A 16,741-nucleotide genomic window follows, 5' to 3' on the forward strand; every position below is an offset into this window, starting at 1 on the left:
AAATTCTACTTTAGCGCTTGGCTACGCAGACGCTCGTTCACGCACGCGAGCTGTGTGGGTGAAATGATGTATGTGTACATTTTTTATTTTGCAACGCTCGCTCACGCAATGTAGCCAGTGAGGTTTGCATGTAATGCCTCTAAAGGGAAAAGTAATCTTAAACTGAGTCAGATTACGTTACTGAGTTTGGGTAATCCAAAAAATTAGGCTACATATTACAATTTTGAACAGGTAACTGTAACGGATTACAATTAGAAAGCAACCTACAGCAACGCGGGAGCCCACATTTGTATACATTGTAATATAGCAACCATAAACATATGTATGTGAGGGAGCTGGTGATGGGTTCTTGGAATGGTGCCAGAGAAGATTCCCAAGCTGTTGATGCTGTTGAATTGAAGTAGGTTAGTGGTTATAATGTGATTTATTCCTATCCTGTGGGGGATGGTTGGTGAGTGATACACTGCATTAGATGACACCACCACTGTCAATATCTACCTTTTGAGCGAAGCCTCCAGTATGTCCATTTTTACTATGCATCTCATTGTGAGTTTTTTCCCCTCCACTGCTTATCTCAACAAGTCATGCAGTAACAGTATTTAACTGAGTTTTCCAAGGTAGATTGCCAAGGCTTCCTGTGTAACATGCAGATTTTCCTCTCGGCCAATCCTTGAATTCTGTTCAGTTTATCTGTTGTGTTGGTTGGTGCATGATGTGGGTTTCACACACTGTAACACTAACAGATCTCTCCGGAAAATCCAACAGATTTATGAAGTACGACTGCGATGTGCTGGTCAGGCGTTATTACAGGCAACAATGAACAGATCAATAGCATATGATCAGGAAATGTCTCAGAATGAACACCTGCAATTAACTGTGTGGAGGACACATTGAGACCTACTGTTTTAGTGATAATCCACATCAGTTCCTGTTGTTCTGTTGCAGGAGGAATCTGCTCTACCTAGGTTCATATAGTGCATAAGGGTTCATTGTACCTCCAGTAAATTCTCTTAGAACTATTCTGCTTGCGGGCAACCATCCCCCATTATGCATTGCAAAGCCAGTGTATCTCCTGTCCTATGACCCCTTGACCTCGCTGACCTGCTCCCCGGGTCATCCTGTATGTTCCTGTTAAACTGACTGAGCATGCTTGAATTCCCCTCTCTCGCGCTGTTGTTTCTCTGTTAATTTCCCCCTACAGCATTTTACAGGAAAATACAAATCTCCACTGCATCATTCCTAAGAAGAGAGAAGTGGCGTCGTAGTGCTAGAGATGGAATTGGCTCTGTATAGCAGCCAATAGTCATGTTTGAAACAGCAGATGTGATTCCAGAATGTATATCTGATTCCGAATGAATCAAAATGGGAGATTTTAGTGATACATGGGTTGATGTTAAACCTGATTTATGTATGCTTTTAGTTTGACAAATACACGGGGAAGTTGGTTGGCGTACGGCTGAAGAGGGTTCATGAGAGTTCATCTGGTCCATCCCAAAAGGTCACTATTCTGTTTGACTTTTATTTGTCTGACTCATTTTGCTCTTTGACTTAATTCACTCCAGCGGACTGTGTTGGTGTTATAAACACTTAGTGAACTACAACCCAGATGGTTTAAATATGTTTAATCTCGTTTAACCTGTTTCTTGGAGGGCCAAGCTCGCTGCTGTTTGGATGGTGATGTTCTAGAATATGTAAAAAATGCGTGGCTAATCCAGGATTAGTTAACAAAAGCGGACCTGCCCACCCTTTCATGTGGAGCAGAAATTAATCTTTGGATTATGGATCTAGGTTGGATCTTGATCCTGCCTTTATAGTCAAAATATTTCTAATTAGGAAGTGTGTGTGTGTGTGTGTGTGTGTGTGTGTGTGTGTGTGTGTGTGTGTGTGTGTGTGTGTGTGTGTGTGTGTGTGTTGGATGCAAATGTGTTTATGTTGAAACAATGTCAACAAGGTCCACTATGACTCAAACACTGCATGCTCCCCGACCTTATGACCCCCTGTCTCACACACTCCTATATGACATTCTACCTGACAGACTTGAGTACACCACACCGTATAACATTTTACCACCCCATACCACAGTGCTCTCACTGAGATACTATGCACCAGGCTGTCCATATCAGCAGTCCCAGATCAGTGTTGGCTGAGTGGCCCTCCAGATGAACACCATAAACCCTCTGAGTCACTGCCCTCTGCTTGTGTGTGTGTGTGTGAGAGAGAGACACAGTGCCGCAGGTAAAGAACAGATTATAAGCATTTTGACAGCCCCTAAAAAGTCCCGTCCTTTTCGAGGTCAATGGCAACACTCTTATGTAACCCTGTTTACCTTGTGGTTTCATTTCTCGTCCACCCACGCTATTGGTTCTAGGACCATGCGTGTTGAGGCAAGGGTTAGGCAATTTTTAGCGGTGTACATGTCTCGCAGAGTTACAGTGCAAGTAAAGATCAAAACAGTCTGTTAATGAAGCCATGTCTGACTCGTAATGTGTGATGCAACTTAGGAAACCACACGTCTACAGTCCATTCCCACTGTTATTGTCTGATAAATAGTCCAAATGAAAACAGACGGATAAGACTATCATCATAATAACAAAGAGGGTCATTTGCCCCTCCACACCCTGTGTATTTGGACAGTACACATTCTTAGTATACTATAGTATTACATGTAAAAGCACAGAACGAAACAAGTCGTAGAGGTTTAGACCAGTCACCCATGGGTACAATAATGGGTTAAAATAGCTATGGTCGATACAGACGAGGGTGTCAGGGCACTGGAGATGCTGTAGCAGTTGCTTACAGTGCAGAACAGAACATGGTTGGTTTGTCTTGCAGAGTGACGAGGGCTTGGGGGTTTGATGTTGGCTTTTGAAACACAGAGGGGGAACATGTCTCGTATCAAGCTCCACGTCAGTTATTCACAAAGCCAAGCGGGATGTTTTAAACTAGACTTTGGCTGTGCTTGACGCTCTCATTGCTTTGCACTCCACATCCAGCGATACACTCCTTAGGCGGCAGCTCTGAGACTCTGAGCCACGCAGCTGAAAAGTCTTGTGGAACGAAAGGGAGCGGGAGGAAAAGGGACAGAGTGCAGAGAGAAAATGTGATTTGCGTTGGGCTGTGTGGGAGGGATTCTGATGATTCTTTTATGGAAAGAAAGTGGGATTAAAAGAGATGAGGCTGCCTAGTGCCCACTCCTTTTGGATGCTTTTACATAAGGAGAGGAGGGACGGCGGACTCTCCCCTGCCTCCTTGCTCTCTACATGCCTGCACTCTCCTCTCAAGCCCACGTACCTTGACCACTGAGGAGAGTAGAGCCCTCCAGGGATGATTGACTTGACTTACTTACTGTGTGTGTGTGTGTATATGTGTTTGAATCTCTATGTTCTTTTTGTGTGTGCGCTTGGATGCATGCGTTTGCATTTCTGTACTTTTTCGCTTGGATGGATGTGTGCATTGATGTGATTGCATAAGAATGTGTGCTTGGATGTGTGTGAGAGTGGGTTGGAGCATGTCTATCTGTGGGCCCGGCGTGGAAAAGAGGCTCTCCAGCACAGCACCTGTTCACATGGCAACCAGCACTTCCAGGGAAGCAGCAGGAGGAGGAGGAGTGGGGGGGAAGAGAAACAGAGGGAGTGCAGGAAGGAAGGAGATGACTGTTTGAGAACATGAGACTTGGGAGAGACTCAATAGAGGTTTCATAAACTATATGGACAGTGTGCCAGCCAGTGGGAGGAAGAGGGGGACGGAGAGACTGAGCAAAATACTCTTGTTAACTGGCTTCTGTATCATAAGGATGTTCTCATCTAATCATCACTTCTTTATCTACTAGCTTATCCAGGTGGCATGATGACAAGTAGATCAGTGCAGTGGCTTCTTTCTCTCAGTTGGCAGTTTGGTACCAACTAGTTTTGACCATCCAGAGGGAGTCGGGTTGCAGCAGCCTTGCCAGCCGGGTAGTGACTATGACTTATCCTGATGAACTCCTTCGCCACTTGACATCCTTTGATGTGACCGGAGCGGTGGTTCTTATCTCTGCCATGCGGTGTGCAACATTAGGCACACACGCTCGCGCACAGATGGCCCCGAGCACATTGGGGGGAAACGCCGCTAGCCAGCGGCAGTAATATCAACCCTTCTTCCTCCCTTCCCCTGTAAAACTGAATACTGACCCAGGGATAGGCCTAATCGCAGGGGATGGTAGACCAATCAACTTGGCAGGCTTAGGAATCTGATTTGGGAACAGTTGTATTAGAGAGAGAGAATTGACTAGCATGGGAACTGTCAGGTTACATTTAAGGGACACACACTCAATCCAAGACCAAGAAGCATACTCTCTCCAGAATGGTCCCCAGCATAAGGGCCAGAGGAAGATGTACATGCTACATGATGATAAACTGAGAGGGTTTGGAGAAGGCATGAAGCCACTATGGCAGGTGTATTGTTAATTATTTTATTTTTATTTATTTTATTTCACCTTTATTTAACCAGGTAGGCCAGTCGAGAACAAGTTCTCATTTACAAATGCGACTTGGCCAAGATATGGCAAAGCAGTGCGACACAAACAACAACACAGAGTTACACATGGAATAAACAAACGTACAGTCAATAACACAATAGAAAAAGTCTATATACAGTGTGTGCAAATGGCGTGAGGAGGTAAGGCAATAAGTAGGCCATAGTAGCGGAGTAATTGCAATTCAGCAAATTAACACTGGAGTGATAGACGTGCAGATGATGATGTGCAAGTAGAAATACTGGTGTGCAAAAAAGTAAATAAAATGGGGATGAGGTAGGTAGATTGGATGGGCTATTTACAGATGGGCTGTGTACATCTGCAGCGATCGGTTAGCTGCTCAGATAGCTGATGCTTGAAGTTAGTGAGGGTGATATAAGTCCCCAACTTCAGCTATTTTCTTTTCAATTCGTTCCAGTCATTGGCAGCAGAGCACTGGAAGGAAAGGTGGCCAAAGGAGGTGTTGGCTTTGGGGATGACCAGTGAGATATACCTGCTGGAGCGCGTGGAGCCAGTGGGTCTGGCGACGAATATGTAGCGAGGGCCAGCCGACGAGAGCATACAGGTCGCAGTGGTGGGTGGTATATGGGGCTTTGGTGACAAAACGGATGGCACTGTGATAGACTGCATCCAGTTTGCTAAGTAGAGTGTTGGAGGCTATTTTGTAAATGACATCGTCAAAGTCGAGGATTGGTAGGATAGTCAGTTTTACGAGGGTATGTTTGGCAGCGTGAGTAAAGGAGGCTTTGTTGCGAAATAGGACGCCGATTCCAGATTTTATTTTGGATTGGAGATGTTTAATATGAGTCTGGAAGGAGAGTTTAGAGTCTAGCCAGACACCTAGGTATTTGTAGTTGTCCACATATTCTAAGTCAGAACCGTCCAGAGTAGTGATGCTAGACGGGCGGGCGGATGCGGGCAGCGAACAGTTGAAAAGAATGCATTTATTTTGACTAGCGTTTAAGAGCAGTTGGAGGCCACAGAAGGAGTGTTGTATGGCATTGAAGCTCGTTTGGAGGTTTGTTAACAGTGTCCAAAGAAGGGCCAGATGTATACAGAATGGTGTCTTCTGCGTAGAGGTGGATCAGGGAATCAACCGCAGCAAGAGCAACATCGTTGATTTATACAGAGAAAAGATTAGGCCCGGGAATTGAACCCTGTGGACTGCCATAGAGACTGCCAGAGGTCCGGACAACAGGCCCTCCAATTTGACACACTGAACTGTATCTGAGAAGTAGTTAGTGAACCAGGCGTGGCAGTCATTTGAGAATTCAAGGCTGTTGAGTCTGCCGATAAGAATACAGTGATTGACAGAGTCGAAAGCCTTGGCCAGGTCGATGAAGACGGCTGCACAGTACTGTCTTTTATCGATGGCAGTTATGATATCGTTTAGTACATTGAGCGTGGCTGAGGTGCACCCGTGACCAGCTCGGAAACCGGATTGCACAGCAGAGAAGGTACGGTGAGATTCAAAATGGTCAGTGATCTGTTTGTTAATTTGGCTTTCCGAAGACTTTAGAAAGGCAGGGCAGGATGGATATAGGTCTATAACAGTTTGGTTCTAGAGTGTCACCCACTTTGAAGAGGGAGATGACTGCGGCAGCTTTCCAATCTTTAAGGATCTCGGACAATACGAAAGAGAGGTTGAACAGACTGGTAATAGGGGTGGCAACAATGGCGGCAGATTGTCTATCCCAGCTGATTTGTATGTGTCCAGGTTATGCAGCTCTTTCCGAACATCTGATATCTGGATTTGGGTGAAGGAGAAGCTGGGGAGGCTTTGGCAAGTAGCTGAGAGTATGCTCTGACCACACAGTGTGTAGAGCAAAATGTTAGTAGTTCAACATTTCCAACAAAAGCGTTGTGCGGTTGGAGGAAGGGGGAAAGGCATATGTTTGCAGTAGCCAATCCCAACCTTCAGTTCCAACATGGTCTTTAAACGTGTGAAAAGCAGCCAAAAGGTCACAGCAGCTGCATTGAAGGGCAAAGACGAAAACTGAGGAAAAACATTGTATTTTTCATTGTTGGTGTAGTCTGTTGATTTAAGGGTGTTTCCTGTGGCAGCCATGTGTGTTTGTACATGTGCACTTATTTTATAGCTCTGTCACAAGGGTGTACTAGAGAGAGAGATGCCATGCGGGCATATTGCTTTACGCCCCTTTGGGTCCCCGGGACCAGGATTGAGAACCAGTGGCTTAGACATCTGGGGTGTGACCCCTAGTGTTGTTTGGTGGGAGTGTCTAGTAAACATTGTGGACCTAATAATAAACATTTGAGCAGTGTTTCCAAATCCGGATATATATACACACACAATTACCAGTCAAAAGTTTGGACACCTACTCATTTCAGGGTTTTTCTTTATTTGTACTATTTTCTACATTGTAGAATAATAGTGAAGACAAAACTATGAAATAACATATATAGAATCATGTAGTAACCAAAACAAATCAAAATATATTTGAGATTCTTCAAAGTAGCCACCCTTTGCCTTGATGACAGCGTTGCACACTCTTGGCATTCTCTCAACCAGCTTCATGAGGAATGCTTTTCCAACAGTCTTGAAGGAGTTCCCACATATGCTGAGCACTTGTTGGCTGCTTTTCCTACACTCTGCGGTCCGACTCATCCCAAACCATCTCATTTGGGTTGAGGTCGGGTGATTGTGGAGGTCAGGTCATCTGATGCAGCGCTCCATCACTCTCCTTCTTGGTCAAATTGTCCTTACACAGCCTGGAGGTGTGTTTAGGGTCATTGTCCTGTTGAAAAACTATTTGTAGTCCCACTAAGCGCAAACCAGATAGGATGGCGTATCACTGCAGAATGCTGTGGTAGCCATGCCTGATTCACGCAGTCTCCTCTGAATAGTTGATGTTGATGTGTCTGTTACTTGAAGTCTGTGATGCATTTATTTGGGCTGAAATTTCTGAGGCTGGTAACTCTAATGAACTTGGGTCTTCCTTTCCTGTGGCAGTCTTCATGAGAGCCAGTTTCATCATAGCGCTTGATGGTTTTTGCGACTGCATTTGAAGAAACTTTAAAAGTTCTTTATTTTCATAATTTACTGACCATGTCTTAAAATAATTATGGACTGTTGTTTCTCTTTGCTTATTTGAGCTGTTCTTGCCAGAATATGGACTTGGCCCTATTTGGTGAAAGACCATCTTCTATATGCCACCCCTACCTTGTCATAACACAACTGATGGATTGGCTCAAACGCATTAAGAAGGAAAGAAATTGCACAAATGAACTTTTAACAAAGTAACACTGGAATGAGTAGGTGTCCAAACTTTTGACTGGTACTGTATGAATGTGTCCTATAGCATTAGCCACTGTGGTGGGAAAGTCAAATCAAATCAAAGTTTATTTGTCACGTGCGGCGTATACAACAGGTGTAGGTAGACCTTACAGTGAAATGCTTACTTACAGGCTCTAACCAACAGTGCAATTTCAACAACAAAAAGTTATTAGGTGACCAATAGTTAAGTCAAGAAATAAAAACAACAGTAAAAAGACAGTTAAAAAAAACACAATCTTCAAGTATGTGACTGGCAAAGGCATTGCCACGACTTGGATGCCCTTGGGTGCATATTTGAGCTTTGCTGCAAGCTCACTGGAGCGAGTGGCCAGACAAGTCTCTCCGCTGCCCAAAATGGAAGGTTGGGGAGGGGATGCCGCAGAGTAGCTACTGGGTGCAGTTTGAATTAGGTTACTATGAACAGCAGGGAACCACTGCTGTGTGTCTGTGTTTGTCACCATTTGGTTTCGGGTTACTTATAAAATCCAGATTGTCCATGCATATATGTGTGTGTGTGTGAGAATTTTTCCTCTGCCATATCGACACAGGATTGTGTATGTGTTTTTATATTTGCCCTGGTGTTCATTTGCATCTCAACGGCTGTGTGTTTTGGAGGTGGAGAATGGGAATTGGCGTGGGGAAGATGCACCAGATTAGTGGAACAAGCGCCAACAGGCAGATGCAGAGTACACACACTCGCCCACACACACTCTCTACCTCTCCATCTGACCGCTTCATGCTGAAACCCAAACACTTAAGAGAGAGCTGAGAGGGTGTGTGTTTTTGTATGCGCATAGTAAGGTAGAGTACAGTCAAAGAGATAAGGTCACCATAGAAACGGGATACGCATCACAGTTTATATAACTGCATACCAGACTAGTTCGGTTCGGCTGGTAGCTAGGGATGGGCTGAAATCTGCCTTTCTGTCTCTCCAATATCAAATTGATTTATAAAGCCTTTTTTTTACATCAGCAGATGTCACGAAGTGCTGTACAGAAACCCAGCCTAAAACCCCAAACAGCATGCAATGCAGATGTAGAAGCACGGTGGCTAGGAAAAACTCTCTAGAACGGCTGGACCATAGGAAGAAACCTCGAGAGGAACCAGGCTCTGAGGGGTGGCCAGTCCTCTTCTGGCTGTGCCGGGTGGAGATTGTAAGAGTACATGGGCCATTAAGGACAGATTGCTCATCAAGGTGTTCAAATGTTCATAGATGACTAGCAAGGGTCACAGTGGTTGTAGAGGCTTCTACCGGTCAGCACCTCGGGAGTAAATGTCTTGTTTTTTTTTTAATCAGTCCCACTGGTTCAGATCCAAACCACATGTACAGCTTCTGCTTTATGAACGGTCTCCAGACCTTGTGTTGTCATGAGGCTGAATCTCCTCCCCCCTTCCACCCTGGTATAAGGTGGCCCACAGCTGTGACTTGAACCACAACCTCCTTCCATCTCTCCATCCTGCCATTTTCCACCCCTGAAGGGAGTGTGCACTCCTCTCCTCCCAGCCTTTATGCTTCCTGCAGGGAAAGAGAGAAAGGGGGATGAAGGACAGGGTGTACTTCAAGGCTGTATGCTTTGCCCACTTCACCCCCCCCCGCCCCACACACACACACACACACACACACACACATCACCACAGCCCTCTTGCCGTTTGGATTCAGGCACAGACCGTGGGAGGTGGGCAGTAGTGGGAGGTGGGCTTTGATCCTGAGATCAGGGGCATTGCAGGGAGGGAGTGTTTTGTTTGTTTTTCTATTCATGCACAAGTGTTTGAATGAGAGAGTCTGTCATCTGTAAATGAGTTGAGTTTGTGTAAGTGCCTGTATGTGTCGTGTCCATTTGGAATCATCTACCTCTGTATGAATGTGCACGCACGTTTATGTGTACATGTACAACGTGTGCGTGGGGGTGCACATGTTTGAGATTCTGGGGCGTATGTGTTTTGTGTCTGTGTTTATGTGGGAGTTGGATTTGTGCTCCTCTCTCCCACTCCTGTCATGTGGAGCGGTGTGCTCACTTCTAATCTGAGCCAGAGATTTTCTGCACTTTTAAGCTTCAGCATAATACGTGGCGGGAGGAGAGAAAGTGAGAGAACAGGCTTTGGAGAGAGGGAGAGAGGGAAACCATCTCCCCACCCTGTTACATGCACCGATCCATCTTCGGGACATGCTATTTTTCTCTCTTGTCGCGGGGGTTGGACACACTGTATTAGTTTGACAGTGGAGCAGGGAGATTATCAGTGGCCATCTCTCTCTGTTACCACTGTGTGGATCCAAGAGACTGTCACAATGGGTCTTCCCCCACGTCTAGAAGGTGAATGACCTGAACAGACCTCACCAATGAAACACAGTGGCAACCTGCCCGAGAGCCCGGCAGCCATATTGGATGAGTCAAACAGGATGACTTCTCTCACATTCTAGTCTATGAGACTTTATTATGTAAGCTACACATGAAACAAACAGGGAATGTGTCCTCTCTATTCTATTAGTTTCTATGGTCTCCTTTGCCATACTGTACTTCATAGCTAGCTCTGTAGCGCCCTGCTGTTCCTTTGCAGGTAGAGTTGAAAGGATGTGCTATTTTCCTGTGGTCACACACAGAGCTCCAGGGGAATAATGATGGGGAAGGTGATTGAGACCCGTGGCCTTCACCACTCTTCCTCGCCCACTCACTCACTTCTTTCTCTTATTCTCTCTCTTTCTCATGCACTCTCCTCTCTTTCCTCTGGTTCTCTCTCTTTTGCATCCCATTTGTTTCTCCCCCGCCACCCACGTTCTCGCTCTCTCTTTCCTCTCCTCTCTCTCTGTGCTTTGCCTGTCTTCTGACTTTCATACTCCTTCTTTTTTTTATTGTTTTGTTTACTTCCTCTGCTCATCTTTTGCCGCTCTCTCTCTCGCTCTCTGGGCTCAGTCTCACTGCAGCCACTCAACGTGGCATCTCCCAGGCAACTGTGGGAAACCAGTACTGCCAAGAGGTCGACGATGCGTGGACTCACTCGCTGCAGCACGCAACGACTACAGATACCCACATTAGCCCACAAACGAGCACGTTTTAACACACACACAGCCACACACTAGCATGCACACAGTCGAACCCGCAAAATACCACACAAGCACACATATTTAAATGTCATCCACACACGGACACCAACAAATATATTACATTCATTGGAAGTGCCTAATTACCATATGTAGTGGATACTTTAGGAAGGGAGTGGATCAGAAGCCTCTATTACAATCAAGCAATAGAATCACATGCAGAGAATTGGTTCTGTAGTTTTCGCAATATCCAATGTCACACAGTATTTGTCTTTCTTTCCTGTTGAAATATAGTTAGAGTAGCCAGGAAGACGAGCGGTCTGAACAGGTCTTAATCTAGTAGTGATCGAACAGCAACGCCTCCATGCTTTCTACGCTTTATGAATTCAGAGCAGGTATTGCCATTCCACTGACCCAGCCCCGCTCCTACGTGTGCCAAATTCTGTCACACACACACACACACACACACACACCCTCCCTCCCTCAGAGGTCAATGGATTCCGTTTGTGACGGTCTGTCTGGGATTGAGCATGGGGGCAGTTTGATTAGCACGGCTAGTGAGTGCTCTCTTAATGATGCACTCTGGGTAATGGAATGTGGGGCACCCCTTTTTGTGCCGCAGCTTCTAGTAATTTCCATCAAAACCTTCATTTTTTTGTTGTTGTTGTTACATATCCCGAACACACGTCTGCAGGCCTATATTGTCAACATCCTCACACCCCTAGTGTGCGCGTGGTGTCTTGTTGATGGTCAGTGTGTTAATATCTGTCTGTAAAATACAACACTCTTTAACTCATATGTCTGACCCTGCGAGGTTAAGTATCCACTAGCCTGCTTATCCCCATAACACCAGCAGTAAACTAGGGAAAGTATATCCTGTCACCGGGAACAATCCCTCCACACTCCGTCTACTGCTTTTCCAGAATAACAACTTTCCCCTAACCAGAGAGGAAATAGGCCTACACTTTCCAATTTCATCCGTCTCGTTTGTTGTCATTTTGAAATAATAATAATAATAATAATAATGATAACAACACCGCACGAGTCATTGAAATCTCATCTGATTTAGTGGGATTGGAGCGATTTAACCGCAGTCCAGCCGGTCCGAGACTCCTAGTCAGGGTTTATAAATATGCCTCCCCTCTGGTGTGTATAGCTATAGACTGCAGACTGAATTGGAGCACAGAGGACCAGGTGGCGGTTTCACTGAGACAGGATTTATCTTAGCCCAGTAGCAGAAGCCCCTGCGCTGCGCCAGGGCCAGGGATTTAACAGCAGACAAAGGTGACGTTAAGGGATTTCAGACATCCATTTTTTTTATCTCTCTCTGACACCATAATCAAATTTGAGCTTTTGGGGCACGACCGGTTGAACAAGTACAGTGGAGATACAGCTGCACCGGCTGTAGAAGCACAGCCATGCATAATTAACATGCTTTTCTCTCTCTCTCTCTCTCTCCCGCTCTCTCTTCCTCTCCTATCTCCCAATATCCCCTCTTCATAATCCCTTTTTCTTACACTCTTTTCCTGCCCATTTTCTTCTCCCTCTCCCTTTCCTCCATTCTCTATCCTTTCTCCCTCTGTCTCCCTCCCTCTTTCTCTCTCTCGTTTCCACAGAAACCCTCCTGGATGACTTCATGTTGACACACCCCATCTTCCTGGCCTCAGACAGGTTCCAGCAGGTCCTACTCCAGCAGTATCCTTTACCTTCCCTTTCCTTCCTGGCCTAGCCTGACCTGGGAGCCCCAATGTGTAAACATACACACACCTACACACCCTTCCCAGACATCCCCAGGAAGAATTGGGATGCAGGAAGGCTCGGTCCGAGCACTCCCATCCGCTGTGCAAGGCAAGGGTGGCCCACTTCTGGTTTCCTGTCCGAGTGCTCGTTAGCGCCAAGATAATGTTGTTTTGTTCAACGCCGCTACTTCGCTAGGCTAATATAAACAATGGCACTGAACTAGCCTTGACACCGAATTTGGACATGGACAATGTATATTTTTTTTTTTTTGCTTTAGAAAAGGTTCTCTGTCTTTTTGGTGCAACATGTTAAGTAGCCTAGCATATGATGTCCGCTGTGTTAAAAGCAAGGGCTGTTTTTCATGGAACATGCACACAGTGTTCAAGTAAAAGCTCTTGCTTATTAGCCGATTAAAAAAAAAAATATATATATATATATATATATATATATATATATATATATATATATTATAATAATTAAATTACATTTTTATGAATATTTATATTTTCTACAGTATCAAAGCTATATTAGGCTACTCAGTCAGGCCGGCGCTCAATTTGAGTAAGATTATCCAGTGCTGTTGCTCGTAACTTGGCAGGAGCGCTCGACCAAAGGTTTAAGAACCCAAAACTCCTTAGTAACAACAACGCCTCTGGCTCCCGTCTGCACCAAGCCAAGGAACGGTGTTTCTGTTTTGGCACCACCACAGGGGGTTCAGTAAAGTTGAGCAACATTCCCTGACGCAGAGCTGGGATTTGGGTCGCAGTAGTAGTGCATTCATTGGCAATGAGCCACACTGCTACTTAACGTCTGCCTCGTGGCTAACTCCCTTTCTCATATTATTACACTGCAGTTGACCAAGAGATAGGCAGAAGCCTCATATCATATCTACAGTTAACATATTTATAGCAATGATATTATCCTGCCTACCTCTGGCTTTAGAATCCTAATTTTCCTCCATTATGATAGCCCCCCCCCCACCCCCCCATTATGATCGCTTGCTTTTTTTAGTGATGAGACAGTATGTATTCCACTAGATATTATGTGTGTCTGTGTGCATTTGTGAGCCTGTCGGTGCATGTCTGTGTGTAAGGGATAGTGGTCTACGTTTGTGCGTTTGTCAGAGTCTGGACGGACACTACACCCCCTTTTCTCCCAGAACTCCCGTTCAGTGTGTCTGACCTCCATTCCCTCACTGAAGACCCTGGCTGTGTGTGTTTTAGAGGCCTGAGCGGCCCTCCAGACGACAATGGGACTCTCGACGGAGACTGCAACACAAAGGCATTCTGGGAAAGACCGTCCGCATGCCTCGCTGCCCTTAATGCAGCTTGTCTGGGCCCTAGTGAGACGCCCCAGTGTGTGTGTGTGTGTGTGGAGGGGAGGGGGGTGTTCTTACACATGATCAATGATCCAGCCTGTTCTCCATTGTACCTCTTAACCCTTTCCCCTCTCCTCCTCCCTCCCGCTGTCTTTCTCTCCCACCTATTCTTTTTCTCTTCTCCCTCTCTCCATCCACACCTCTCCCTCAGTCTCGCTGGCCCTAATCAGATCTTCTGTTGTGGAAACACGTTTGGCTTCCTTCTGGAAATGAAAACAAATGCTACCTCCCATTCCATTAGGAACACTGAGAATTCCTCCCTTTACGTCTCTCTCCCTGAGTAACTCATCCCAGACCCTTCACACACACACACACACACACACACACACACTACACTTGTAGTGGCTGAGCGATCAAAGCCCAGAACCCCGGCTATGTTGAAGAGCTTTGGAGGGACTCCAAGCCACTGTGGAAGCTGGGGCCAAACTCTCACACCAGCAATGGAACTCAACCCAATAGAACAAAACCAAGAGAATGAGATACTGCAGTGCAATATAAACCCAGCAGCTGGCCTTAGGGTTAGGTTGCGGTTTCTGGAGCTGGGAGAAGCAGGTGAACAGGGGATCATAGCTATAGGATGACTAGATCTGGAATGTCATCCAAGGCATTGATAAATACTGTTCAGTGTGTGAGTTTGTAGGTCACAGGTCTGTGGTGGACTTGGATTGGGGTCTGAAATAGAGGAGGGTGTCAGGGATAGTCCCCTTCAGTGTAGCCGTGGAGTCCGGTGGGTAGTCCCTTCTTTATATTTAGGATAGGATGGCAGGTTTCCCCATGCGTGTCTGCATGCGTGCGCACGTATGACTCCTCTTTGGTGGCGAGTCCAACATAGACGCATGATGGTATACCTCAAGTCACCGGATGAAAAATATCCCAATATCACACAAATTCTGGTGCTGCACCGTGCAGAGCTCTTCAAAACTCTTTACTGCTCTATTTGCTAAGATGCTCTCCTCTCCTCCTGCTGTGGCTGGGAGCTGGATGGAAAAGGAGTGTGTGTGTGTGTGTGCGTGCAATGGATGGGTGTGTCTGAGCCTTCACCACACAGCTCTCTGCTCTCCTCTGGCTAAACTGTAATTACGAGTTGCTTGTTTGACTCTGAACACTGCACTGAAATACTGTGTTTTTCCATCTGCGTGTCTGGTGACCATGGTTCTACAGCTGTGTGTTTCAGTGAGTTTATTAGAGTTTCTACAGGGTGTTTTTGAGCGCCTGCATGTGCTTGTGTGAGTGGTAATTTAATGTGTGCCTTCTGTCAGTGTGGTGTGTGCGTGAAGGTACTCGTAACCGACATTGTGCAACTATGATAGAATTACAAAGTGTGTGTGTATCCTTTGCTAGTGTGGCATATAAATAATTTTGGTGTGGATAGTAAACAAGTACTAGAAAATAGCTTTCTCCAAATGATTCCATATCTTCCCCAACTTCAATATTAATCTCCTCATGACAGTGATCAGTAGATATTCTCTCGGTCTCTGTGGCGTTTTTCCCCCTTGACTCTGGGTTCAGATTCGGTGTGGAGGGGAAGGCAGGGGAGGGCTGGCCCAGCTGGGACGGAGCAGAGAGGAAGCAGGCTGTGCTGAGTGTTGCTTTCCGCTACCTGGACACATACAGAGAATTGCTGCAGGAAGAGGGCGAGAGGTCCAACAGCTTCCCCAAGGTACTGGTCCAGCACACATTCATGGAACGCACACACACACACACACACACACACACACATACGCGTGCACACATACACATACACAGACACACGCACGCACATGCACATACGTGTGGGCACATACACACAGACATCCAGCAGGACGATGGCGTGAGATCTAACAACTCGTCAGTGTTAAACACACACTTTACAAGCACACACACACCTGCTCTTCCATCCAAGCAGCCTGGCATCAAGGCCGTGTGCTGTGGCGTTCTCTCTGGGTGGGAGCTGTGTGTGGAGTGTTGATTCTGGCAGCAGCCTGTTAGGGCCGCCCGGGTTGTCATGGTGACGGAAATGACTCAGCTGAACACACCTTGGGAAATGAGGCTTTTGGCCTCTTCGATCTTTCCTTCTATATTCACATTAAAAACACATCTGTCGGTTTCCTTCATGGCCTCTAACACTGCTCCGTTCTGTCGCCACTGTCGTCTACCTATCGCTCTGTAGTGTTCTGTCTCGCTTTCTTTCTTTCTCGCTCCTTTCTCTCAGAGCACTGTAGATGCAGTCTGTCTAGCAGCACATCTTGTGACAAACTGCAACTGCCCACACAGTGCTGGTAGACACACAGACAGAGGCACAAAGTGCACTCGCGCTCTCTGAAAGTCATGTCTCTCCTCTGCCTCAGGAGCTATATCTGTGTGCAGTTCAACAACTCAGTCAGTTCCCTGAGCTCGTGGAAGACGTGCTGAAGCTTCAGCGCTGGACAGAGATCCTCCAATGCCCGTAAGTCACACATCCACCCCAGCCAGATACACACGCAAGCACACACACACACACACACACACACACACACACACACACACACACACCGAGCCCGCAGCCTCTTCTTTTAGCACCAGTCTGCTAGCGTTTCTGGTATTCTGGGGCTGTTGAAAGGCATTGCAGCGGGATGTTGCTGTGTCGCACCTCTTGGTTTAGTCAAAGCCTTTATTGCACAATCACTGTTAATTAGTGTAATAGGTTGTTTTGAATGGCCTTGGTTTCTCCTATAGCCTCCTAGCTCACACTGGCTTTTCTTGCACTGCAACTATTGTGGTGCCTTCCCCTATAAATAGGGCTAGGAGTTTACCTTGACA

General features: G+C 46.1%; 1 protein-coding gene across 2 annotated transcripts in view; it reads left to right on the top strand.

Annotated features, from left to right (window-relative positions):
- Positions 1-16,741, top strand: part of LOC139421105 (Rap guanine nucleotide exchange factor (GEF)-like 1) — a 33,545-nt gene that overhangs the window by 2,181 nt on the left and 14,623 nt on the right. For both annotated transcript variants that reach the window (XM_071171648.1, XM_071171649.1), the window contains exons 2-4: positions 12,462-12,540; positions 15,473-15,623; positions 16,291-16,388. In XM_071171648.1, coding sequence (XP_071027749.1) covers positions 12,462-12,540; positions 15,473-15,623; positions 16,291-16,388 — 328 coding nt within the window. The remainder of the gene's footprint in view (positions 1-12,461; positions 12,541-15,472; positions 15,624-16,290; positions 16,389-16,741) is intronic.

The sequence above is a fragment of the Oncorhynchus clarkii genome, chromosome 12, assembly GCF_045791955.1.
Source record: "Oncorhynchus clarkii lewisi isolate Uvic-CL-2024 chromosome 12, UVic_Ocla_1.0, whole genome shotgun sequence".
NCBI lineage: Eukaryota > Metazoa > Chordata > Actinopteri > Salmoniformes > Salmonidae > Oncorhynchus > Oncorhynchus clarkii.